Raw genomic sequence first — 26,003 nt, 5'->3', positions numbered from 1 at the left:
GCTGCAGGTAAGAGTAAGCCCTTCTCCTGCAAAAGGTGACCCAGCTCCAGTCTCTCAGTTCTTAAAGGATAGCTCTTCAATCTCTTCTAAAGATGATTTCCAACATTAAAATGCATAGCTGCACCACACCAAAAGTCCTGGTCTCAACAGAAATACTGGTTACTTAAAATCTCTCCCTCAAATCACCTCTCTGAGCTCCAGTGTTTCCTCCCTCCCCTAGGAGCCAGCTGCTTTATTTTCCACCCGCCAGCATCCGTCTGTTCTGCTGGTACCCGGCACGTTTTCTCTCAGAGGGCCCAGCTGCTCCCTAACTGAACTCAGCTGTGAAACGTGATGCTGCTTTCTCAGACCTGAAAAAGGCTGCACTCAAAAGCTGGGTTACGTTTTTCCAAGTAATACTTGTTCACCTAATAAAATATGTTAATTTATTTGTAGTGCTAATGTTAAATTGGTATTAATAATTGATGTTAATAGTAATAATAATAATAAAAAAACATGCCAAGACTTTTATTTATTTTTAGGCTGCTTGAGCTGCCAACCACTGCTCTAAAGCAACAGAGGAGCACGGAGTGCTGGTTTCTCCAGGGCTGAGGATGCCACAGAGCATGCCAGTGAATCCAGCTTCGTCTCACCAAAAGCTGCTGAGCTCTAGGAATACCTGGCTGTCCTTTCTGACCCTGATACTTGGGCTGCTCAGACACCCTCGTCTCCTCTTCCTTGTTAATGGTAAGATTTGTCTCCACTGATTCCATCCTAATTAAGCGACTCTTCAGACTTAGGAAAGCTTTAGCATTTAAGGAAGATCCACACTTCCCCATGAGAACAGCATTTTAATGCCTCAATCTTGTCCCTGCAGTAAGCAGTTAATTAGCAATATAACTCCCTTTGGTTTGTCCAGATGTATTTTATTCACCTGGAGCAGTGCAGCTACAGGAAGGACTTCACCTGTTAGACCATATAAAGAGAAATGGTTGCACTGTAGCCAGAAATGACTCCTCTTATCAGGCTTTTGGTCACGGACACATAATTCTTCCTAAATCTTTCAAAAAAGCATAAACTTACAGTCAGGCACTACAGCTGTCCAAATAATCTATACCTAATTGCATTCCCCATGATTTTCTCAGTAAGTTTTACAAAATTCCTGGGCTTTGGAACAATTTGTGAACAATTTGAATACTGACACATCAAAATAAGCAGAAAAGCACAGAGGTTTATTGAATTTTCTAAACACAAGCAAGATGCAAGAGCTTACTAAAATAGAGGTGTTTATATTTGTTTTCTTGGACTGTGAACATGGAATGCTTAGTTTATTTTTAATGAGTGCTGAAGAAGGGAGTAAATTCACTCCTTGACCTTCTCCTTTCTATTGAGAAGTGCCAGTGGGCCTCCAAAAACATGCCTTGGGTAGCGTGGAAGGGTGCTACGCTGGAGGTTCATGTGAAAGAAAATGGAATCTGAATTGTTTGTGATACATAAGGCTGCAGTCACGCTATGGTGATCACAAAATGCAGGTGCTGATTAAACCCTCACGCTGCACCTTACAGCTGGCTGCAACGCACAGCTCGGTCAGGGCGCTACCACTCAGTGCCTCAGCCTGTAAAACAAGAGGCACGAGAAAGAAGAGCGTGAGCAAGAGAGCTGAACAGCGTGGCAGTGACCTTGCTGGCTGGAGACCTCAGACCAAGCTCTTTATCCCTGCTCATGTGCCCTGCACTGGGGCAGTCCCAGCACGGGAGGGAGAGGCAGAATGAGTACTGTGAATCTCCCTGTGCTTTTTTTTCCTTGTTGGGATGTTCAGTTCTTACTCACCTGCCAAAAGCATTCATCTAAGGAGAGAAAACAATGTGAACATTAAGCCTTTGGGTAAAAAAAAATAGTGGAGGAGGATGTTAACTGGATTGCTTTGTGTTCAAAAACCATATCAAATACAAATGTTTTTTCCCAGGATCAATTAGACCAGTGTCATCAGGATGTTTGTTGGATTCATCAGGGCAATTCTCTGTTAAAAAATTAAGTCAGAATAAGAACTTTTATGTTTGGGTTTAGTTAACCTACCTGGATTTCCTACAGCACCATCACCATATCACCATGGCATCTCTTAATAAAAGGAATGTGGCACTACAGGTTTACATAGAAAACGCTTACATGCAGAATGCTGGGGATGAGAAGCTTTGTTCTGCAACTGAGTTCACAGCCTCTGTGGTTTGGAAAATGAGCTGCTGAAAAGTCCCTGGTGCAGTGAGTCACTGGCATTGGTATGTGTGGTGGCTGCAGTGACATTACATCCAACTAAACCCCATGCAGGCAGGGGGGCACGGGACCTCTTTTCTCCATTTTCAGCCAGGATTTGGACAGAGGAACTGTGACAGAATTCAATTATTTGGGAATAAATGTGCCTGACGCCACCTTCCAAACCTCTCCTGCAGATGGGCTGATAGAAACTTTTGCGCTGCTGAAGGACCAAGATGTCATGTTTGTGGCTCTCATTCAGGGAAAAACAAAGGGGGGAGAAGAGTTGCACCAGGTTACAGAACTGGTTCTGTTTCTCTACAGCCCCCCTAGGATCTACTTTGGCACATAAATATCATAGCACGTAATTACAGCATAGAAGGGCATTCTTTCTCCTCCACCGATATGGCCCAGGAGATGTTCAGGCCTCAAGGGAAGGGACAGAGAACCCTGTGACTTGTCCTCCAGAACAGCGTGCCCTCAGGTAAATAGATCATTAGATAAGCAATTAGAGCATAGACTGACTACTGCTTGTTCAGAATTACTGCTTTGGTGTGCCAGCTATGGCAAAGAGTCAAGGCTGTAGGACAAACGCCCATAAGAAATGCCAAGACTTTGATCGAGCTCTATTTATTTGCATTTCCTAGCAGGTATCTCTAGTTTTGATCTGCAAGTTTTCAGCTGCCAGAACCATATTTGTTCCTCTTTTGTTTTCACTAGTCCTTAAGAACTGAAGAAATCCAAGAGCAGGCACTGAGGGAAGCCCAGGTCCATGCTCAGCAGCCGCTGCCTGCACAAGGAGGGCTGGCACAGCCTCGTGCACATGCCAGCGTGGCACCAAGAGAAGTCCCTGGAGAACGCTCCCAGCCTGTTTCCTTCAGAAACTCGGTCCGTAACACTTTCTGACACCTTTGATTCAGCCTTTGCAATGTAAAGGCTGGACCTGGTGTGTAGGGACATGGTTTAGTGGGTGACATTGGTGATGCTTGGACCAGATGATCTCGAAGGCCTTTCCCAACCTTAATGATTCTACATCCAAATTTTGCTTGCAGCATGCACACGTGCAAAAGTCCCTCTCTGCCAGCTCCTTGAAGGTCTGTTTTTGTGAGGCTTAGGCAGCAATCTGGGGTTAGCACCTCATCTAGCCAGCACCGCTCTAAAAGCATAGATCTGCTGCTGCTGCACAGAAGCATTAAAACATAAGACAACAGAGTCAGTTTTGATTTAGGATCAATAAGCAGATAGAAGCAGCTCTAAATAAGTTATGCTGGGAGTAAAAATAGCAGAGAATGCGATGTAATCCAAAACACGGCAAGAAATCTAAGTACTTCAAATGCCCAGTCAATTAATTTGCTTTCATAATACAATTATTTGTATTATTAAGAGAAACTCATTTTCATGGATGAAATTTACTCAGACTAACATAATTCACATTTCATTCCCAGATTCCTATTAGAGAAAATAGATCTCAAGGCAGATGGTATGAGTCTGAATAAGCTGTATAAAAATAAAGCTGATGTCCTTGTGAGGTTAATGACTGCTGAGGAAAAAAACAAAAGGCATTTCTCCAGTAAGGTGCTAAACAAAAATTACATTTGTAAGATAATCCATAAGGAGGAAAGAGAGATTCCTGCTCTTTGCTTCTGAGCTGCTATCATTTGAATATTGTGTAGACTTATTACAAAATTAGCATGTACTCAGAAAGGGTTCAGAGAAAGATCAGATGAAGTTAGATAGAAAATAACGAGATTTACATTGGAAAAGAAGGCGAATAAAAAGGGCACAATAAAAATGTGTAAATAGATGTGGCGATGTAAAAAAAAAAAAAAGTAGATCTGGACCTCCTGCTATCTGTGCCTCCTAAAATGAGAGCAAGAGGTGGAAGGAGCAGAACTGGTGAAAGGAAGCACGATGAGCACGAAGAGCGGTATCGGTGTCACAGTAAGGCCGGGAGTTTTGGGGGGTCTGAAAGTGTTTGGCCCTTCTGGCTCCCACACAACCTCATCGTGGTCCACACAGGCCTGGGGTCCTGCGAGGCCATCTCCCACTCCGTAAGGGGGCACAGCCACAGCCCCCCAGCTCGCCCAGGCTGTGGGCGATGAGGGCAGCTCCCTCCTCTACCTCAGCTTGGTGGATGGGATGAATGTGAAGGGCCACCTACTGCCAACAGTGACTGCCTCTTGCTGCATATGTTCAACTGGTGGGTCTTCAGGCCTCAAGCTCAGGGCCTGGAGAGCTCACAGAGGCTTAAGCCAGTTGATTCTCCCATGATTCACACTCCTACCTTGACAAATTCTTCCTCCTCATTCCCCGTTTCTGCCCCAGCACAGCAGGACTCACGCTGCTGGACATGGTAGCACGAACTCAGCCGTGTCGGTGCTGCTGCCAGCAGCCTTCAGAGGTCACGGCACCACCAGCAGCAGAGCCGAGCAGGCCTGCGTATTTACCCTGTGCTCCCGAAACACTGATTAAAGTTACCCATGACAAAGAAAGGGAATTGCACTTTGCTAAGTGCCCATTTCATTTAAACCCAGGCAGCGTTCACAATGAGCCTGTCAAGCAGTTCAGAGCGGGTCGGCCTGGATCTGTGCAGGCCCGTGGTGTTCCCTGAGAACTGCTTGCACACAATCTGGAGTGATTGCAAGTAGCAATTAACTACCAGCAATTAACTAATGCCACAACTCGACGGGTCAGGAGCGTGGTGCTGTTCTGACCCCGGCTCACGTCACAGCAGCCCACGAGTTGCACGGTCGCTGGTTCCGAGCCTTCGGGCCTGGCAGAGGGGCACCAGAGAAGACCACCCACGCAAAACCCACCTAAAAGCTGCCCTGGGAGTCTCAGCTAATTACAGACTTGAAAAATTATTTCCACCTTTCTGTGGCTCTTTCCCCCTTCGTAAAATAAGCAGCTCCTGAAAGGATGGCTGGTGCTGACAACACCACGTAATGCATGTACGTAAACGGAGCCTTATCAGGAGGGTGCACAGTTATTTAAACAGACTCGTTTTATGGCCCCGCCAGTCACATGCAACAGGTTTCTATAGGAACCGAATTTATTTCCGTAATAACAAGTCAAGCTACCTGTCAATGTAATGAGGGTTTTAGGGAGCAGCTCCAACTCTAAAGCACTGGGGTGGACGTTTTGGAGTAGTTCAAGTGGCAGCAAAATGACATTTCCAGCACAAGGTTCTGAGTACAGGGTGCACCACCCGGATTTCCATTGCTTTTGATATTCAGAAGAATGCAACAATTAACTTCATCTCCTTAAACACACTCATGCACCCAACTCCTGTGGGCCAAACTTTCCTTTCACTTCAGAGCATTAGAAAATAGTATTTTGCACACCACAATCCCAAGTGTGGTGGAGCAGGGGATGACAAAAGTCTCTCTTGGACAGCTTTAACCTCTGGAACAGTCCCGTTAATCACTGTATTTGGCAACCCCAGGCCCTAAGGGTAAGAAAACAGACCGAAAGCAACAGCATATGGAAGAGGGGTCACACCAAGGACTAAGGCTTTTTCCTGCATTAGAAAGGAATGAAAGGTATTGTGGATATTATTGACTTTATTTTAAGAGAGATTCTGCTTTGAGCAGAGGTTTGTGTGTGCACCCCGGTTGTGTTTCAGCATGATGTAAAAGCAGTGCTTCAGTAAAAGAGAGACAGAGGATTGAAGGCTGAAACTTGGAAAAGCATTAATTTTCAAAGCATTCCTCTTACCCTGGTCAACAGAGAGATGCCGAGGACTGAGAATGTCAATAGACTCCAGCAGGACTACAACCCCAGCTGTTCTTGGCTGCCTAATCAATACACCACTCAAACACATCCCAAGGAGATGGGGACACTTTGAAAAACCCTGTTCGAGAAGGATTTATTTCAAAAATTTATTTAAGAAACACAACAGGATCACTTTGTCTTCATTATTTATTTGGCAATAAAATTCAAAGCTCGTAAGAGTTACAGTAAGGTTTTATTTAAAAAAATATTCAAATTTAAGAAATCAAAACTTGGTGTAGAAAGTGAACAAAGCTTGCTCTGTGAAGTTTGCATTAAGGACTGCAGATAGTTAAAAGGTCATGAGAATGTTTATTACAAATTCATAGTAAAGACTGTAGATGTACAGATTAGACCAGGATTATATTAACTGCTCCAGTTATAGTCTTGCTGTTTAAAAAACAATCACTAAGAATACTTGAGAAAATGCTTCAGCAAACACAAGGAAGCACTATCCTACTCAATGCTCAAATTTTTGTCATCTTCTCTCCCTTTCCCTAATCGTAGGCCCTTGCAGGCAGAGGTACACCTGCTGGTGGAAGCCCTCCACAAACCCTCTTGAAGCACGTTATTTACAAACCTGCTTCTCTTAATCATCCTTCAGAAAAACTCACAAAGGCCAAGGACTGCAGGCTGAAAGGCAGCAGCATGGAGCACTTGAAGCTATATCCCAGCATGGATTCAATCCAACAGGATCCTTCCTCCCTACTACTGCTCCTGCTGTTACTGAGAGATGTGCTGAACAAAGCAGCAAAATATATATACCAAATATATACCCATATAATATAACCTTGCCAAATATATACCCATAAAGCAATTTCATAAGTAGTCTGTTTGTGGTAAACACCTGAAGTAAGAAACACCACAGAAAAGACACAGAAGTTGAAGTGAACAGTGTCAGAAATACCAGTGTTACAGGTAAGAGGCCTTAATTACTGGTAAGAACATCTTGTCAACTTCCAGAGCATCAAGCTTTATTCTAATTACTTGCTCACTGATGATCCACGCTTCAGAGAAGCACATTAGGACTTAATTCATTTAACACAGGCATTTTATTTCCTTACTTTGAAAACAGCCAGGAATAAAACACAGTAGCTTATTAAAACTCCATTGCATGGAGGAAAAAAAAACACCTTTCAGTTCATAACTTAGAAAACAGTTAAGACAGCTCTTCACAACTCAAGGGTAATTAAGATCGTTAGTACTACAGAAGTTCAAGCCATTACCGAAAAATGGATGTGCTGGAACTTCTGCACTGTTTTGGCAGAAAGCAAATATTTGTTCCAGTCCAGTTGAGGGATGAGCTTGGTAAGCACTGCAGACCTAACTTTTATCATCATAATGTACATATTGATTATGAAGGAACAAATGCAGAAACTGGAAGCTAATACAGGCTCCGGTGAAAAACATCTGCTGTTTTAGAAGTGACCTATGGAAGCTTTGAATTAATACCATCATTATGGAACAATAATTTTCAAGAGCCTTCCTGGGAAGGGAACATGGGAGTGAACTGAAGGACCTGAGCATTTGCTATCACAGTAAGTTCACCTAAGGTGAAAGTGAGTGGTAAAAATGCTAATGTCCCTTGGTTGCTGCCAGCTGAGTGGGGGTACCCTTTGCCAGAAGACTCCCTGCCTTCCACTTTGGAACCATCATAGAAACTGCTATGCAAGTAAGCTCAGGTTTTAATAAAAGCAAATCAAGAGGGCTTGTATTAGCAATTACTGGCCAGGCCCTTGAAGGGAGACAGGTGAATTCCTCCTTTTAAACTCTGCCCCTCAAAGGGAAAGCAGCAGGCCAGCAATCTCTGTCAATATGCAGAAAAGAATTTCTATGTATAGGTATGAATATACAGAAGTTGCACCACCAGCTTTAAGTACACTTTTCCCCTCTGAAGGAAGAGGTCTTTAGAAATGAAGTTACATGTGTAACAGTGAGAATAAGGCAAACATATACAGACCTTCTCAGAAGGTTTGCAGTGGTCACTAGTAAGTGAAACTAATCCAGGAGCTCCCTAAGCTCATTTGAGTTTGCAAATGGCTTTAAGAAATGCACTTATTTTCCAGTCACTTCACTAGTTAACAGGTTAATCTGTCCAATTAATGAGTTGTACCATCATAAAAGCAAAGAAAAAAAAAAAAGCAAAACTTCAGCATTATACAAGAACAGGAACTTTGGGGAAAAAACAATCCAAAACAACTATAAAGTGAATAGGGCAAACATTTGCATTAATCTGGGTATGCTTGATCATTCAGGGAAAGATTCCCTACAAACAACGCAGAGCCAGCCTGGTTTTAGTATCAGTCTGCTTTTATTTCCATATTCAGCTCTTTAAGGGAGACATCCTTTCACAATCTGAAAGGAGGAGGATATAGCCCGCTGTAGTGCTGCTTCAGCACACTAAAACACATCATACGAAAAATGGTTCTGGTGACTTTTCCCCAAACAAAGTGAACACCTGTCCATGCACTTGGGACATAAAAAGAGTCCTGGAACAGAAACATTGTGTGTGTGGGTTTGTGTAAGAGATGTCAACTGAGGAATTTCACTTCACTGACAGTCGTCAAAAAACTGCCAGTTGGCAAGTACTGCACAGGAGTCAGGAAGTAAATACTGGTAATTAGTGGATTTAAAAAGAAAATTGAACCCTAAAAAAAATTTAAAAGCAGCGCCTTTTCAGTATCTCACTGCAGCAGGCAGCAAGACTTAAAGGCACTACAATGTGTCAGAATGGAGAAAATCTGATGCATCCACCCTTCCAGAGTGCAAGAATATGGATTAAAAATTCCAACGTAGGCTTTCTGAAAACGAACAAACTTCTTTTTAGCACAAGATATGGCGGTGCTGCGGAAAAGGAAAAAAAGAGATGAGTCAGTTACTGTGCCTTATACAAACAGCTCGACCTTAACCACAGATGTTATCTCATAAAAAGCTACAAAAGCATGTGTTTCACCTGCTCTTAAACTGTTTAAGTCTAGAAACTACATAGCTTCTTTCCCTCCTTCTTCCATAAAAGATCTCCCACATCCAGGACACAAACTAGAAACTAGATCTAAATACAACTGCAAATATCAAGGCTATTAGTTTTTCTTTAGGTACAAGAGGTATACTGCTCTTTCATTTTGGCTCCTTAGATACCAGGAAACTACTACAGAACTGTACAGTGACAGCTGCAAAAGGCATGCTTCCAGTCTCCACTTCCTTACACAAAGTCCTAAACATGACAGAGCAGGAATGCAATCCAATTTTTAAGTCCTACACGAGTGCCTTCACAAACTATTTCCTTCTGAACATAAATTTCAAGCTCTTCAGAAGACAACCTTCTGCATCAGCTGCTGAAACTACCCTGTTTTCAACACACAACTATACCATATGAATTCATGAAGCAGAACTGGGACAAGCACTGGATTGAATAAAGACTCCAGCAACAAGCAGCAACAGTGAGAAAGTGCTGCTACCCAAATTCTAACCAACGTTTCTAGAAAATGACAGCAGATTTCAAGTGGATATTTAAACATCTGCTTAGAGTTATATCAGCCCATAGTCAACTTGCTTTATCTTTAGCATGGTATTTAAAGCCCTGACCAGTATTAACTACCATAACATTCTTACGAAAAGCAAAATTCCCATCTAATACTAACTTCAACTTCTCCTACTAACAACTTTATGATCTTGCAATGTGTTGTGTTTAAAAGTTGACCCTTGCTCTATCACAGCTTTGATCACTCCGGAAAGATAGGGCATAGATGATATTCTGCTCAGTACAGCTTGTAAATCTCACAGTCTGATCACTTAAGAATGCTTTTGTTTGCTCTAACCACAAAGAAAACAAACGAACTCAAGAACAGCACACACACCCACGCAACGAGCAGACAACCTTCTGAAACAAATTATTGAATCTGTAGTGGCAGCTAATAGAAAAAGTTCCCTTCCACTGAGAGGTAAGCTATCTTACCACAGTTTTATTAGATTACTCTGGTTCTGCAAGGGTAATAATTTCTTCATTGATAAAAAATTCAACAGTCTCCTCTTCCCAGTCATCAACATTGCTGTCCAGCTCATCTGTGTCTACCCCTGGAACAGAGAAAGTGTTAACACTATATTAAACAAGGCAACAAATGAAGGATTTGACACTCTTGCTATACGCAGTCCTTAAAACAGCACCAAAATAAGAACTTAAGAACTATTTGTTGCTTTAAATCATTAACAAGGACATGTTAATATCATTAAATGACAAACAAGGCATTACTGTCTCTCACTATAGAGCCCGAGGATTTGTTTTGGATTATACACAACACCTGAATCTTTTCACAGGTTCATGCTAAGTTATGCTAAGGTCAAAGCCAATGCTTGCCTTGAAGCAGAATCTACATAAAACACAGAAAGCACTATTTGAGTTTTGTCCTGTGCAAAATCAAAATCCATTGTGATTCAGGAGAAAAAGGACAAAACCTTCAGAGAACAGGGGATAATAAGCTTTAGCAGGAAATAAAGAGAGATAATGTAAGGTTTTTTTTTTTTTTTTTTTTTTTTTTTTTAACACTTATTGCTTGGCAAGAAGTGGTAGTTATCTAACATCAAGTTTTTACAAGTACCGTGTGCATGGCTTACCTCCTCGAAGCTCTAAACGCTCATTCCTCTGCTCCATGTACAGCTCTTGTGCCATCTTGCGGTACTTTCTGAATTCTTCCATCATTGTACGTCTCCTTTCTACCAGCTCCTACAGAGGAAAGAAGAGGTTGGTAGCTCCCACAATAAAGCAAATCCATACAGAATGCATTTGTTAGCAAGGCACTTTTTTTTTGCCCCTTATGAACATACCTTCTACTGACTTTAAAAAAAAAAAAGCAAAACCTTTACATGTAATCTAAAAGCTGTTTTGATTATTTTTAAAAAGTTTTTTAATTTAAAGAGTGGCTAATACAGCAACTCACTAAGAACCCCCAAATTTTACCACCTTTTGCTTAATGAGGTATCACCAGTGACTCTCCAGATTCATTACTGAATATCCTGAGCTTAGTGGCATCTGTCTGAACTACATATGGGAATTAAGTCTAAACATCTGGATTAATGTGAACACAGATGTTTGTTATAAAAGGTAAAAATTTAACATATGAACATTACGACATAACACGCATGTTACAAGAGCTTCATCTACAGTATTATATTCCAAAATTGTCTTGCCTTTGAAGCTTTGGACTGGCTCAGGCGATCCTTCTGCTCGAATATCTTTGAGTATTTCTTCAGGTCCTTTTTAATTTGCTGTAAAACAGAATATTATTTCAACTAGTACATCAGACTAGCAAGCAATCATCATATTCTGCAAGAATTCATAGGCCTGAACAGGTTTTGCATTTTTGGAAAACATCTCTTTTCTTGGCAATTCCCCTTCACTGTAATTCTATTTGTTCTTCCTGGCTTAAAAAAAGATGTAAACACTTCCATAAATATTCAATTGTGGAAGCCTGGACAGCTAATTTCAGGTTTGTTGTTCTTTATAGCCTCTCGCTGTACCTTAAATTTAAGTACAACCGGCCACTACTTAAAAAACAGGTAACATTAACAGTTGTTCCCAGAAATGAGGTCCCCTATGGCAATATTTCCCATCCCCCCAAGTTTGGGAAGAAAGGCAATTCCGAAACTCTCTAACAGTTCAAATCTCATCCTTGAGAAAAGTAAACCTAGCATGCATATACACCAAAACAACATCAACAGGCACATCAGTGGAATACACTACCTTTATCTGATCCTCACTGAGCAAGGTAGCTGGTCGTGGTCTCCACAGAAGCTGACAAAACCTGTCTTTATTGTTTTTCTGAAGTAGACGACCTTGGAAGGTCCATAACCAATATGCATTGTCCACCTGGAAGAGTAGTGCAACGCCTCCGTCAAGATAAGCTCTAACTTTACTCTGGTCCTCAAATAATTTTTGTTTTTAATAAAATTAGCATCATTAGTCAACAGAAGTGAGATGATCTTTTGTTTGTGTCTTTACTGCAGAAATTAAATTCCACAGCAAAATGGAGTTCATTTGTTTCACTGAAGCTTTGCATAAAGTTATCTTCTGGATGATCACAACAGTTTAAGACTAAGCAAGCCCTTCTAACATATTCTAAAAAACTCATTCTGTGCTTGTACAGAAAAGTATTACAGTACAGTGGCCCGAACCACATGAAAGTAGACATAATACTGTGTGGACCACACGGAAATCAAGTTCCCACACAGAGGATCAAGTTCTGAACAGGTAAAGACAACGAACATTCAGAAAAAGGATACTTGGTTTAGACTTGTAAACTGCCCTTTCAGAACTTACTTTGGACAACCAGTGAAGCCAATGGCCCAGATAAATACTGATGTTTAGAAACAAACATAGAACTATGGTGCCAGGCACAAGTCGTATGACCAGTGACAGGCATTTTTCTTCCTAACTAATAGCACTTGTCAATACCTCTGGAATAGGAAGGAAAAGAAGAATGAATGAGTACCTTGTGGCTCCACCAAGACACTGAAGTCACAATGTATCTGCCTGTAGGATCCCATTCCACATCTGAAGCTGTATAGTGTTCAGCAATATTCATCATGGTGCAGTCGGATGTATCTACAAATGCTAAGGCACCGTTCATGCTGCAAAGACAAATCAAGAGATTGTTTTACATGCCAGCATAGCCCATTTTTTTTTTAAAAACAGATTTCACAAGCTACATCTTTACAGCTCCTCACTAAAATAAATCTTCTCAGCAAGCGACCAAGAAACAGGCTCATACCAGTAACACGTGCCTGTGGCTAGAAAACAATGTGATGAATAAAACCAAAAATGCACGTAAGAATGCAGCCGTTGTTTTTATGTTCAGTGACCTTTAACCCATTTTACATCTGTTCCTAAAGTCACAATGAAAACATATTATAGCCACATTACAGCCAAAGTTTAAAAATCATATGCTTAGACACTTAAGGAGTGAAGTCCAAAACTAAAAGTGGATTTCTAAGATGAACAGCACTGCTTATCTAAAAGCATGTAAAGCCAAATACTATTTGTCTGGCTAAAGTAAGTTTTACTTGCTCAAACATGAACTTTTTTTTTGATAACTTTTACAGTAGAGCTTTGTCATAAGAGTACTGTGAGAGTACTATTGCCCACCAGAAGGCATGAGGCTTTCACAACAACAAATGCATTACGGGAGCCACATGGATTAGTCAGTGTTTAACAAGCAGCTAAGAAGTCTTTCTAAATATCCACTTTTTTATTGAAAAGTTCATTTGTCTTTTGATGTGACTCAAATAGCAAGTAGAAGTTACAAAGTACACCATGGAACTGCATCTTGTTTTCCTTTATTTTGCAAAAGACATATCAGAATTATAGCAAGGCAACTGGGAGAGAGTTTTAATTAAGTAATTTTAAGCCTTAATAAGGTCAAGTACCTATTAGAATCCAACTGGCAAATTACCACAGGTCAAAATTAACATTCTTTCACAGAAAGCCCCTTCAATACAAGTAAACACTTGAAGTCAGTAAGATTCTTTTGCCTATTTAAGTAATAAAAACTCATATTAAAGCATTCACATAGATAGCAAACACTTCTTGATGAGATACTCTAGTCTTTTTTCATGCTTTAAAAGGAATGGTGTGTCCAGTAACTTGAGCAATGCTCACCTTCTGAGGCCAGCCAACACTACAAACTGCCCTTGAGGACTCCAGAATATCGTGTTTGCCTGCTGTTTGTCAAACGTTTCTGGGAAGAAACAAGTCCAGAAAAAATCTCAATCCAGTATCATCAGTTAGCTTACAAGCAGTTACTACACCCATTCCCCAAAAGACATTTTTGAACTCTGCAAGCAAGCCCTCACAACAGTCCTTAGCTCTACATTTCTGAAGACAAAACCCGGTGGCACTAAAACATACAAAGCTAGCAGAAAAGAAGAGTGGATCAGAAATCCCAACACCCAACTGGGAAAAAAAAATGTTGTCACATGTTAGCCAAATAAGTCTATGCTATTGCCTTGCACAAACCTCCCAAGACCACAAAATCATTCTGGCTTGTAAACATGTCACTCCCAGACCCGGGACTGATTCAATATGAAAACAGTTTAGCTGTCACCAGAGGCCTAGATTTCTTGAACGCAATGTCATTCATGCATAGCACCTAATGCCACACTATCTACCACAAACAGCCACAATTTGAGTTTACTGCCAGGCAAAATGCTTGGCATCTACATCTTTCACTGGCTTTTTAGTCACTTACTTATGAGTTCTATTTTCCCATTGTTTTTAACATGGTAAAAGGAAACTGAAATCCGTGGAGTTTCTCCATGCAACACAGCAAACTTGCTTCCGTTTGGTTCCCAAGCAAAGGCTATGATGCTTTCTGTAACAAAAATAAAGAGGGATCAAAACTCTGTCAATTACAAAAAGCTTTCAGTTATCAAAGAACACTGGGATGCTAAGCAGAGGGAACCTATCAGTTCAACTCAGCCATAAAGACTACCTTTTAAAACACAGGTTGATAAGGCAAATGCAGAACATTATGGGAAGTGTTTTTGGTCAGACACTACAGCTCCAAAATCTCTGATATGCTACAGAATGAATACATTCAGACTTTTTTTTTCCCCAAGTATTGTCATTTTTTTTTTCCCTTAAACTGAGCTACAAACATGAACAGCAATGAAAGTTTTTACTTCCCAGACTTTACATAAGCAGCCCAGCAACAGGAATAGTATAGCTACCATCAGAAGTGTAAATATCTTAATTGTCATCAACAAATGTCACATGTTGATGGGAGCTTTTAACAAACATGCAAGCATCTACCAAAAAAAAAAAAATGTTGAATAAAATAGTTAAGGATTGGAAGTGAGTAAATAATTGGAATTACCTTTCATTTCTACCACATCCACTGGAACCTGTTTCTCTCTCATTCGGAATATTTCAAAGTTGGTCACTACTCCCTGTGAAGGTCAAGATCAACTCATTATTCAGTACAGAAGCAGTAGAACAAAATTTGTTTTTTAAACTGTCAGGCATAGGATGGCCTGTCAGATCTCAGGATGAGAACTGAGTCAACATTTCTTTCCTTAACGAGCAGAGAAATACTGCATGCCTCATTACTGAACACATTCTAAATCGTTCTGTTCCGATAAATAATAACAATTGTATACAACAATCTGTTTCTTTCAGACTGTTAAGAAACTTAATTAAAGCAGATAAACACATGATACATTGTGCAGCATGACCTATGAACTCAAAACCAACTTTAGCAGCAAGTAGGAAAAGATCTAAGGCATCTAGCTCTCATTTTAAAAATGAAGTCCAAACTACGCCTAAATTCAAAACCAATCCTAGAGAGACAAATGTATGTAATGTTTGCATCTACGTGATCCAAACTCAAGTCAAAACTATTTTTTTTCCATCATGTAATTTACAGTGTTCATACTGAAAAATAACACTATAAGAAAATTGAGTATCAGCATGAGATGGAACCAAGTTTTATGAACGCAGAATCCACATACCTGTGTGCCCTTTGGAGTCCTGTCTACCTTCACACACAGGTAATCCCCGTTCTTCTGCCAGTGTAGTTTACAGTCTACAACATTGAACAGATTCCGCACACGGATTTCTTGTCTAGCAGGCAGCTGCATTAAGGTCACTCTTGCTGGAATGTCTTTGTCCTCAGGCACCCAGAAAGCAATTATGTTACCACCTGGAGACCATGAGAAATCTCTACAGGAAGGAAATTAAACATTTTCATTTTAATTTGTAGTTAGACCACAAACAGAAACCATTTTCAGCTCTGTATCTGAGTGTTGTAGATACAGATGAACAACTGAAGACAGTTTACATATATAACTTATTTTTAACTGCCATTTAAAACTGCAGTATGTTCAATGTTATCAAAACAGCAAAAAAAATCACTAAGCGTGACCCTTTTACTGTGTAAACCCAGAAGATCTAAGAAAAATGATTAAACCAATTAGCAATTCCCCTCTATTAAATTACACTGGAGACAATGCTTTTGCAACTGTGTACGCTTATTTTTTTTTGTTGCTTTCCAAAAGGTACCTCAAAAAGCCACAGGAATTAGTGTGCACACATGCACAAAACCAGACTAGTTCCTCGCCAACAGGCAGTGTACAGTGCACTACTTTAAGCCAGCACACAAATTAAAAGATAGTCCCTAACAAGCTGAATTCTTGTTTCGTTTAGTACAAAAGGATACTAAGGTAGATCCTCGATTAAACATTGCCACAAAGGGGATTTCCAAGCACAGAATCTGTCACCCTTGTACATCAGTAAGTGGAGAGCTTACTATTTTTTCAGCTTGTCTAGATTGACCACTTCAGTACATGAGGTCATTTGCTCTAATCAGCATAAAGATTCATCTCATCACAACAAAGTCTCTGATAAAAAGAGTGCTTATTTTTTACAAAGGAATTTACTCACCTTATCCCGTTGATTTTCAAGCTTTTTTTGTCCAACAAACCCATAGACTAAAAGAGAAAATTGACAATTTTCAAGTTAGTAACATTCTTGCATGTACACATGTCCCTTTACTATTATTATAAGAGCACATAAGCTAGGAAACTGTGGACAGTCTTGAGAGATCATTTCTCCCCTATTTTGTACTATGAACATACATATACCACAACTACCAATAAAATTAATTCTGTGATGATTTTTATGAGTACAGAAGTCTATATTATAATGAAAACATAGAACAAACTAGATTATGCTGCAATGTATAAAGTCTTCTGGGTATTCTGGCACTCATCAGCTACTGAGAACTCAGAGGTATCACATAACTTTAATCCTACTGACTCTTGAGCAGTATATTGAGCTCTCTAGGGCTTCTAGAACCAGTGTGAAACTTGCTGTCAGGGTCACCTGAAGTTTTTTCACCCAGGAAAGATGAAGAGAAGAGAAGCAAATAAATTTACTCCCTTTTAAACTCTACAGAGCATTATTAAAACATGTATTTTAGAATAGACACCATGAGAAATGCTGACATTGTAATGCAAAAAAGCATTGTGCAAAAAAAAGTTAAAAAACACAAACAAAAAAAAAACGAGAACTTACAGGTGTTTCATAGATACTGAGGGTATCTGAAGTCATTCGAGCAAAGAATTTACCATCATGACTCCATCTAAGCAAATACAAAAAGAACATTAGATAGGAATTATCTACTTATTAAACAATGTCTAAGACTACTTGATCTCAAATGCTGCTTTGCAACCTACTTAAAAATAGGCCAGTGAGCTGAGTTTTCACAGTGGAATCCTCGTTTCTTTTGCCCAGTCAGAATATCCCAGATGATAATAGCCTGAGGGTCATCCTGCGTGTCCATCAAAGGGCTGAAGGTCACTAAATATCTATAAAGGAAATAAATCAATTTCACTTCTGAAATTTCATTTAACACATCATTAACAAGCACGCTTTCATCTGTATAGTATTAAAATAAAATGCACTTGCACACAGCACTTCTCCTAAAGGGATTCTTAGAGATGAGGAAAAAGTTTCAAGATGCAGTAATCCCTAGCATCTCTAGCTGAAAAGCCTCTAGTTTTATGTGGAAGTTCTCTCATACTGATATTACAAGAGAAAAGAATTCAACAAATACATTGGTAGTTACTATATAGGTTTGCCCCGAGAACAGAATTGGTTTCAAACCACATATAAATCCACTAGCCTTTGCCAACCTGAACTACAGGTATGCTAGACATCTCCATTTAAAGATAATTAATCACATCCAAATGTCTTGCTTGAAAACTAGCCAAACAAGATGCATCTCAGTCCTGAAATTATTGTAGCCTTTTCTAAAGAGCTCTTTAATGTGAAAGAAAGTTTTTTTAAAAAAGTAATTTGAGTACTATAGAGTTGGAAGATGCTATTCAGCTATTTATTTTTTTTCAAAGAAATAGAAATCTAATACTACAGACATCCTATCCAACTAAAGAGAGAAAATACCATTTTCTCAAATAATTAAGACTTCAAGGATACTTTATCAGCTCAGTTTTATAGAACAATTATTCCAGATTATGTTAAGTATCTTTCCTGAAGTCAAAACAAAGTCAGGCAGAGTTTCACTCATTCTAAAATGTATGAAAAACAGCACTTCCAAAGGCAGAAGAGAACCAATGAGGGCAGTCACAATCTGAAAGCACAGCAGCCAGAATACATGTACTTCATGCTTTTGTTCCCTTACCCCACATCAACATCATACACCATACCTTTCACAGGGTGAGAAGTCAATAAGCTGTACTCCCTGGTGACTAAACCTTTGAATCTGCTTGAACTTCTCTCCACCCCAAAGTGCGATGCCCCTCTGGTGAAAGGTAGCCAGGTAGGTACCTTTTGGGGACCAACGCACGTAGGTTTCTGTCCAGCGCTGCAATTAAAAAAAAAGTTAAACTTAAAATGCATACAGAAAGGTTTAGCTTCATTCAGAATTACTGAAGGGGGATGATTAACGTGTGGCTTGTAGCATCACATTTCACAAATCCACTTATTCAGTGAAGATCTCAGAATTAGTCATATGTTAAATTGTGGATTTAAATTCCATGCACATAATGTACAGTACTTATTCTTCAGGTTGAAAACTCATTTGAGACTGTTTGATCTTACTGATCACAAAAATATTTTGCAGGGACAGTGACAAGTGTTGTAGGGTAACTGACAATTGAATCATCCCAACAGGCGTGGTGGTCTTTGTAGCGTTTTGGCTCTGGCAAGAAAACACCCTTCTCAGAAGTAAGAGTAAGCAGTCAAGTTCCTAATAACACTACAGCTCTTGACCTTCAGCTAAGTTAGAGAGGTATCAGCCATATAGATCACAGCCAGTAACCATGGAGATAAGCAAAGCTGCCTCCATCCCAGAGCCACTCTTCTTCCACCTAATGGTTATAAAGAAAATGTTTCTGCAGTTTCCTTAGCAAGTGAACTTGGCTACAGCACACAGGCACGCTAACTCTCCCTTTTATATGGTGTTACCAAACCAGCTATTCCTCTTCAGCACCTCTGCAGTCAGCAGAAAGGCAAAAAGTGATGAGCAGCTGCATGCTTAAGAGCATATTCAGCACCAATGAATAGTATTCCTCAAACTGACTTTGCATACACAGATCTTTCTGAATCACTCATAATATACAGATGATGGAACTAACAGGCATCATGAAGAGGTAAAGAAAAGGAAAAACAGACAAGCAAACTCCACATTTGTTTCACCTAAGCAGCTAAGTCTAATTTTAAAGGATGTAATTTCACCGCTTCTCTTCCAAAGGAAGAGAAAGTATTTCAATAATGGGGGGAAAAAGAGATGTTTTTTAAACCAAGAAAACTGTAATGTTATAAAATGAATGAGACTGACAGTGTATGTGCAATGTACAGCACTTCCAGGACACTCACTGCTCTGTCCTCAATTTGAACCGGTTCCTTGATATCATTCCAAAAAATGGAGGTCCGGTCTCCTGACTCAAAGATCACGCTATACTGATCCCTACAGTCAGGATCTTCCAGCCAGTAGCGCAGATTCCCCTAAAGAAAAACAAGAGATCATTAGTGAGTCAAAGGCTAGGAAGACAAGTTCTCCAAATTACTATCTACCTGGCAGGTGGAAGTCTGTCTTCAGAGAGCATGCAACTTCAGAGTCTTACCATTACAAAGAAATTTTTTGAAGTGATATTAAATAATCCAGACCAGTGGTTACTGGAGACTAACAGAACATATCATAAAAAGTTGCACCTTTAAGGCAGTTTGATGATACTTGACACTTCTGGCCCAAATTATTTTAAACTTTCACTTTCTCCACAGGACGTTTTACAAAGCTAATGGTAAAAAAACAGAGGCTGGCCTCAAACACTTTAAAAAAAAATGCTTTCAAAACTCTATTTTTAAATTACTTGTGCGAAGTCATTATTTACCCTAAGTTCCTATGTGAAACTACTAAACACAACCTTTGAGTTCTTCCTGCCACTTTACGACAGTGAGAACAAAGGAGTATATGATCAGTACTGCTACTTTTATAACATCATTAATGTATATTATTATTAATCACTTTAAAAAAACAAAACACAACCTTACCAAATCTTTAAAAGGCTGTTTCTCAGGGATTTCCCACTCATCGCTGATTGTCATGTACCTGGAAGAGCAATTTGATTGGTTACACTTAGTGCAGGTACCCTCTTGATTAGAATCCCCATAACTGTATAGCCACATGATAGCTGCACTCACTTATCAAAGTCTGTGAAAAGGTTCACTCTGAAGGTGTGCTGCTTATCCAGCTTGTATCCATCTGCATTCTTCACGGCATCCACTGCATGAGACGGAGACATGTACTCCAGGAAGATGTACCTACAATGCAGGAATACAAAAATATGTTCATTGGTAAAAGGATCAAATCACAACAAATTCCACACAACACATATGAATTAGGAATTCAGTACCCAACATCTACAAAAGGAACTTCTCGTCTTGTCCCTAATCAGTTACTGTAAAAATTTCCACTTTGACCACAGGCATACTTCATCAATAAGGACCAGATCTGAATTAACTAATATCCTTTCTGTAAAAAGGCTACAGTAGGTGAAAAATGCAAGTTCACAAAACTGTAATGAAAGCTAGTAAAAAAGAGGCACATATGCAGCTCTTCACAGCTGAATGATAGACCATGTTTAGAAATCGCAAGCCTTGCTGTAGCTGCTCGTTTAGACCTTCAAAGCACAGCTCTTTTCATTTACTTTCAACATAATTCAGCTTCCTCCTTGCCACTAAAACAATCTAATTTATAATCCAGCAGACTTGGGAAGTCTTTTAGTATCTTGAAGTAACCTGAGAGTATCTTGAAGACTACCAGACACTGCCTCTGATATTTTCCCCTAAGTATTAGATACCAATTTTTCAAAACAAGCACTAGCAGCAGCACTAAAAGGTGAAGAACACATGAACACAGAGATAGAATGATTTTTCTCCTCACATTGACCTTACAGAAATGAAGATCTCTCACCCCAGAAATCCCACTTTTTAATGGATACCTCTCAAACACTGGAAGATACGCTACTCCAACCTCAGTAACAAGACTTAATAAAACCTTCTAGGTATCAGATGGATTTTAGGGAGAGAAACCAGACAACACTTTCCTGTGCCCCCTCCCTCTGGGCAAAATCATTTCTGGTCAGATTTCTTCTCGATTTCAGGTGCTGCAATTAACCTGGAACAGTGATCAGAGGTTGGCAAAACAGCCCTGGGGAGGGCTGCTTGAATTAAGGAAGCTCAAGTCACTAATGTTAGCATAAGCACTGGCAGAAACAGAATATCGACAGTCCATTCTGCAATAAACATTACATCCACTGCTGCCAGGTTTTAACTAAAATGGACTTTTAATCTATTTATTAACTACAGCAGGAAATTAACCAAAAAACTCATTTAGTAGCACACAGAAATTTGACTTCCAAACCCAGCTAAACTTTGTTTCCATAATTAACCTCCTCAGGCCATAACTTAAGGAGTTACTAAGCTCCTCCATTCCCTCAGGAACTTCTGCTTGTCGCTCAGACTAGATGTCAAGATTGTACAGGCTAAGGTAGAAAACGATGCCCATGGTAAGAGACCACCATAAAAATTCACCATGAAGTCCTGACATTAATAACCAAGGGTAAATCGGTCAGAGCAGCACATCAAACCTATTTCCAGCAGGTGTGATCATGACTTACCCCTTTGTCTTGCCATCTGCTTCTGGGTAAAATTCATTGATGATTTTACCAAACTTGGAAAATATTTTGTGGATGACATTCTTCAGTTTTTCAAGTCGGTCTGGTCCAACCTGAGGAACGTTATCCACGACTATTACTGAGTCAATTCCATCTGCTTCCTGCGGCTGGTCTTTCAGTACATCACCAAGTAGTTCTGCAAACAAAAAGCACAAAAGAATTTGAGGCTCCAGTCTACACTGTGAAAGAGGAAGACTGAAGGATGAAAAGAACAGTGACACGAACTGAAAAGTAAGGCTTCAAATTCAGGAAAATGGTTCAACAATCACGTAAGAATCTGGGTGGTGAACGAAGCCTTTATCAGAGAAGCAACTGAAGTGAATACAGACCACTTCAACAGTGCTTTGTTGTCAAAAGACACGATTCCTCAGTTTCTTCACAAATTTCGAGTTACTCTTGAAGCCTTAAAGAAATACCTTACCTAGAGGACACCAACAGGCATACTAGTAGCTTGTTTCAGGAGTTGGAACTGGCTCACAAAGCCCTCAAAACCCCCAACGGAGCAGACAACCCTAGGATTTACTACCTGAACTCTGACAAGTAGACTTACCCAGATCACAACCTGATGACGTTGATAAATTTAACACGCACCTCCCTTCCACACTACCAGTTTTAGCATAATTCAAAATGATCTTCCACATTGGAAGCTCTGCATGCCTTAGCATCACTATAATTATGGCTGAGAACTCAAGCTCCATCAAAACCTTTAATTAAACATGAAAATGAAGGTGTTCCAAGTAGAGTCACATTAAGCACGCAACAAGTGAATGCAAGCACACACCTTTTCATACCCTGGATATTCTTCAGCTACACTACCCTTTCCTACCATACCATAATGGTTCTTGCTGGTGGGGTGCTTTGTTCAGTCCTTGCACTGTGTGCTCTAAAGCCCCTACACACACACACTTCCCCACTTCCACTGGTACAAGAGAAGCAGAAGTTTTATGAATGAAGTCAGTTTTAGGTTGTGAAAGAGTCAGCTATCAGAACAAGTTGCCCAACAAACCTGATGTATGAAACTTCTTATCCATTTTGAAAAGGGTTCACAGAAGTCTCTCACAACTAACCAAGAGTGGCTGAAGATGAATTTACGCTTCAGAACAAGGCGAGCAGTCAGTGAAGAGCGCACAATGCAAAGATTCCGGGTTACAGACCCAGGAAAAAAGGAGCACAGATGAGTGTTGCAAATATAATTGGAAGTTCAGACATTTTTTCAGGACTTTGCCAGTCTCTGGGTACCTAACAATACGTGAAGCTGTGGCTAGGTATTCACTTGCCTAAGATTTCTGGGACATGCAGTGAAACACCTGCAGTGCTTACAAGAACTAAGGACTGAAAGAAGGCATTTCAAAAACTGCTATTACAGCAAAATAACATGTACATCTATTTCTTATTCTAGAGTCCCCTATCTTAGATTTTCCCTGCATATAAAATGGAAATGCATCCCACAAGGAACAGGAAGGATACTTCCACAGAAGCCTACAAGAAAAAAAAAAAACAAAGAAGAAAATTTTTTAAGCACTAATAGTCATTTTTCATACCATGTCTCACAAAGGGCTTTGTAGGCTGTAGACAAACCAAGGAAGACAGAGTTAGATTCAATATAGGGCATTGTCTACTTGCATATGAATCAGAACTGTAGTGCCAATAACTGCATTGTACAACTCCTCTACCTTAAATTCAAAATTATGAACAAAGGGATCTTTCAAAAGGTAGGAAGCTGGTTTGGCCAGCTCTTTCCACCCACCAGAAGAGAGGGGTGTGGTGGGGACACAGCTATCTTCAGCTAGCAGAATTTTAAGGACCACACAGCCATTTTCTGAGCTAAAACTTCTTCATTGCATCTGGTTGATTATCTGACACATTCTCTTGAATGTGAGCCAGCTGTTCCGCTATGCCAACACCATTCTGGAAATAAAAGAAGTTAAAATAACATCTGAGATGGTCTAATCCTAAAGCTGATTCACTTCCAAGTTGTTCTTGAAGAGGTAATATTATCATAAGCATTGAGATAACCTCGGCTCAGTGACACTGATGGCCCGATGCTGCTTCTCCTGTGCAGTGCTCAAGGTAAGGCAAAAGGAATAAGGAAGCTCAAGAAGCAGCACACAGATGGAAAACCAGACCAGCAAGAGTGACTAAACCTAAACACTGCAATTCAGCCATTAACAGTATTATTCATACAGCTGAAGAGTTAACTAGATTAATCCTAAATAATACAATAGGAGCGGACAGGAAATATGCCTCGGTTCTGGAAACGAACATTATAAACCCAGATGTAGACAAAGCAAAGAGAGCAAACGCTTCACTAGACAAAAGAACTCAACTGGGTATTTGCAGACAATTTTGCCAAAGTCTCTTTGGGATACAAAAGCACGTGTTCAAAGAGCTGCACAGACAACTAAGAATAACATATGTTCTTAATCTAAGATACTTTCCTACTTATTTATCAAGCTAAACATAGGTCTGGAACACTAGAAAGCACAATTATCACCGGTATTCCACTGCCAGTTGGAAGAGCCAGCTGACTTAGGAACTATCACATGCTTTAAGAAACATTTTCCCAGTTCTGATACACGTAACTATTAGGAGCTCCTACGAGAGCGCTTCTGTCAGAGTAAGCATTGGCAAAACAGACTCAAGAACTGACACGGCTCATCGAGAAAGATTTACCTGAAAGAGAAAAATACTAAAACAGTTTTAATTCTTACACCAGAAACAGCTATTTGCATAATTAACTGTGTAGTTACACAAGGTTTAGCCATTTCAAAGAGCCAATACCCAACCCTATTAAAAGGTCCTGCGACTGAGCTTTCTCCTAACAATATATTTTCCACATTTTCTGGCCACAGGGCACCTAGGCCAGCTCTTGACGAGCAGTAACTCACCCCAAACCCACGCTGCTTATCTACTTATTTTATTCAGGATGAATGGAAAAAGCACAAACCGACTGAACCAGGTTCGTAGCAGCCGGGTAGGAATTTAAAGCCGCGGTCACAGCAGCTGTCTTTAACTAACGGAGGCACACAGACAGCACTCCCCTCGCTGCCTCCACCTCACGAGGAGCTCCCACGGACCCGGAGCTCAGCAGGAAATTAACAACCCGCGCTAATTAACCGCGTCCAGCACGACGGCGCCGGCCGCTGCCATCCCGTGCCCACGGCTCAGGCCCAGCTGCGGCCTCCCCCCGGCCCCCACCTTCATCGCTGATGTCGTCCACGAAGTCCTCGGGGTCGCTGAAGGAGAGCTCGTCCTCGGGCTCGGCGGGCGCGGCCTCCCCGGCCTTGTCCTCCTGAGGCGCTCCGGGCTCTGCCGGCGGCTCGGCCTCGGCGGGAGGCTCGGGCTTGGCCTCGGCCTCAGCCTCCCCCCCCTCCTTCTCCTTCTCCTCCTCCTGCTGCTGCTGCTCCTTCTCCTTCCCCTCCTCCTCCGGCTGGGCCTCGGGCTCTACCTCAAGCTGGGGCTCGGGCCCGGCCTCCTCCCTGTCAGGGCTCTGGCGGCCGGACCCCGGCTGAGGCGCGGCCTCGGGGGGCTGAGGCGCGGCCTCCTCAGCGGCCTCCTCAGTGGCGGCAGCGGCCTGCGGGGCTTCGTCAGGCCCTGTGGGCGCCTCGGGCTCGCCTCCCTCCTCGTCCCCTTCCTCCTTCTCGTCCTGAGGCGGCGGCTCGGCGGGCGGCGGCCCTGCGGGCTGCTCCTCGGCCGGCCCCTGGGCGCGGGGCGGCGCGGGGCTGGGCGCCGGGGCCTGCATGGGGCGCTCCCGGCTCCGCCGCCACGGCAAAGGGAGCGCGGGAGGGGCCGCCAGGGCCATGTGCGCCAGGCCCCGGCGCCTACCACCTGCCGCGGGGTGTAGGGGGGGGGAAAGGAGGGTTTAATCCGCTCTAGGTTCCGTGAGACGATGGTTTCGCCACAATAAGGCTTTTATTATGGATGGTGAGTGTTTGGGTGCCAGCTCGGTGCTCGGCTGGCAGAGGAAAGGGGTTATTTGAAGCTTGATGGTGCTGTGGTTTCCCCCGCTTGGCGGTGGTTAAGCCCAACATGGCGGCTCGGTGCAGGATACCGAGGTGGGGTTCGGCCGAACCATTCGCGGAGAAGCGGGAGGCGCCGCGGCAGTTAGCCGGCCGGATGAAGGCCCTCCCTGCGCTTCTGTCACCTCAGCGCATTTCTCAGTCCAACTTTATGCAGCCATCAGCAGCACGCCGAGACGAAACCCACCCGTTTTCCCCAATTTAACACCACACGTTCCCCCCTACAACTCCCCACCG

The 26,003-nt window shown here is 41.4% G+C and overlaps 1 protein-coding gene and 1 long non-coding RNA gene across 2 annotated transcripts; one reads left to right on the top strand and one right to left on the bottom strand.

Moving 5' to 3' along the window:
- The first annotated feature begins 221 nt into the window (after positions 1-221).
- Positions 222-4,639, top strand: LOC110352824 (uncharacterized). The gene is made up of 3 exons (XR_002402464.4): positions 222-392; positions 522-726; positions 2,950-4,639. It is a non-coding gene; the product is annotated as an uncharacterized lncRNA (long non-coding RNA).
- Positions 4,640-8,292: 3,653 nt separating this feature from the next.
- EIF3B (eukaryotic translation initiation factor 3 subunit B) lies at positions 8,293-25,564 on the bottom strand. The gene is made up of 19 exons (XM_038187037.2): positions 24,946-25,564; positions 21,691-21,883; positions 20,213-20,332; positions 20,063-20,120; positions 19,388-19,516; positions 18,217-18,374; positions 17,227-17,358; positions 17,066-17,132; positions 16,433-16,479; positions 15,502-15,712; positions 14,868-14,940; positions 14,241-14,363; positions 13,652-13,730; positions 12,486-12,624; positions 11,738-11,863; positions 11,185-11,262; positions 10,612-10,720; positions 9,956-10,074; positions 8,293-8,844 (listed from the first exon to the last, which is right to left on the bottom strand). The coding sequence occupies exons 1-18, from the start codon at positions 25,547-25,549 to the stop codon at positions 9,971-9,973; spliced, it is 2,550 nt and encodes an 849-aa protein (XP_038042965.1). The 5' UTR covers positions 25,550-25,564; the 3' UTR covers positions 8,293-8,844; positions 9,956-9,970.
- Positions 25,565-26,003: the final 439 nt, after the last annotated feature.

The sequence above is a fragment of the Anas platyrhynchos genome, chromosome 15 (assembly GCF_047663525.1).
Source record: "Anas platyrhynchos isolate ZD024472 breed Pekin duck chromosome 15, IASCAAS_PekinDuck_T2T, whole genome shotgun sequence".
Lineage (NCBI taxonomy): Eukaryota > Metazoa > Chordata > Aves > Anseriformes > Anatidae > Anas > Anas platyrhynchos.
The sequence above is the reverse complement of the archived record's forward strand: the minus strand, read 5'-3'. Positions and strand labels throughout refer to the sequence as shown.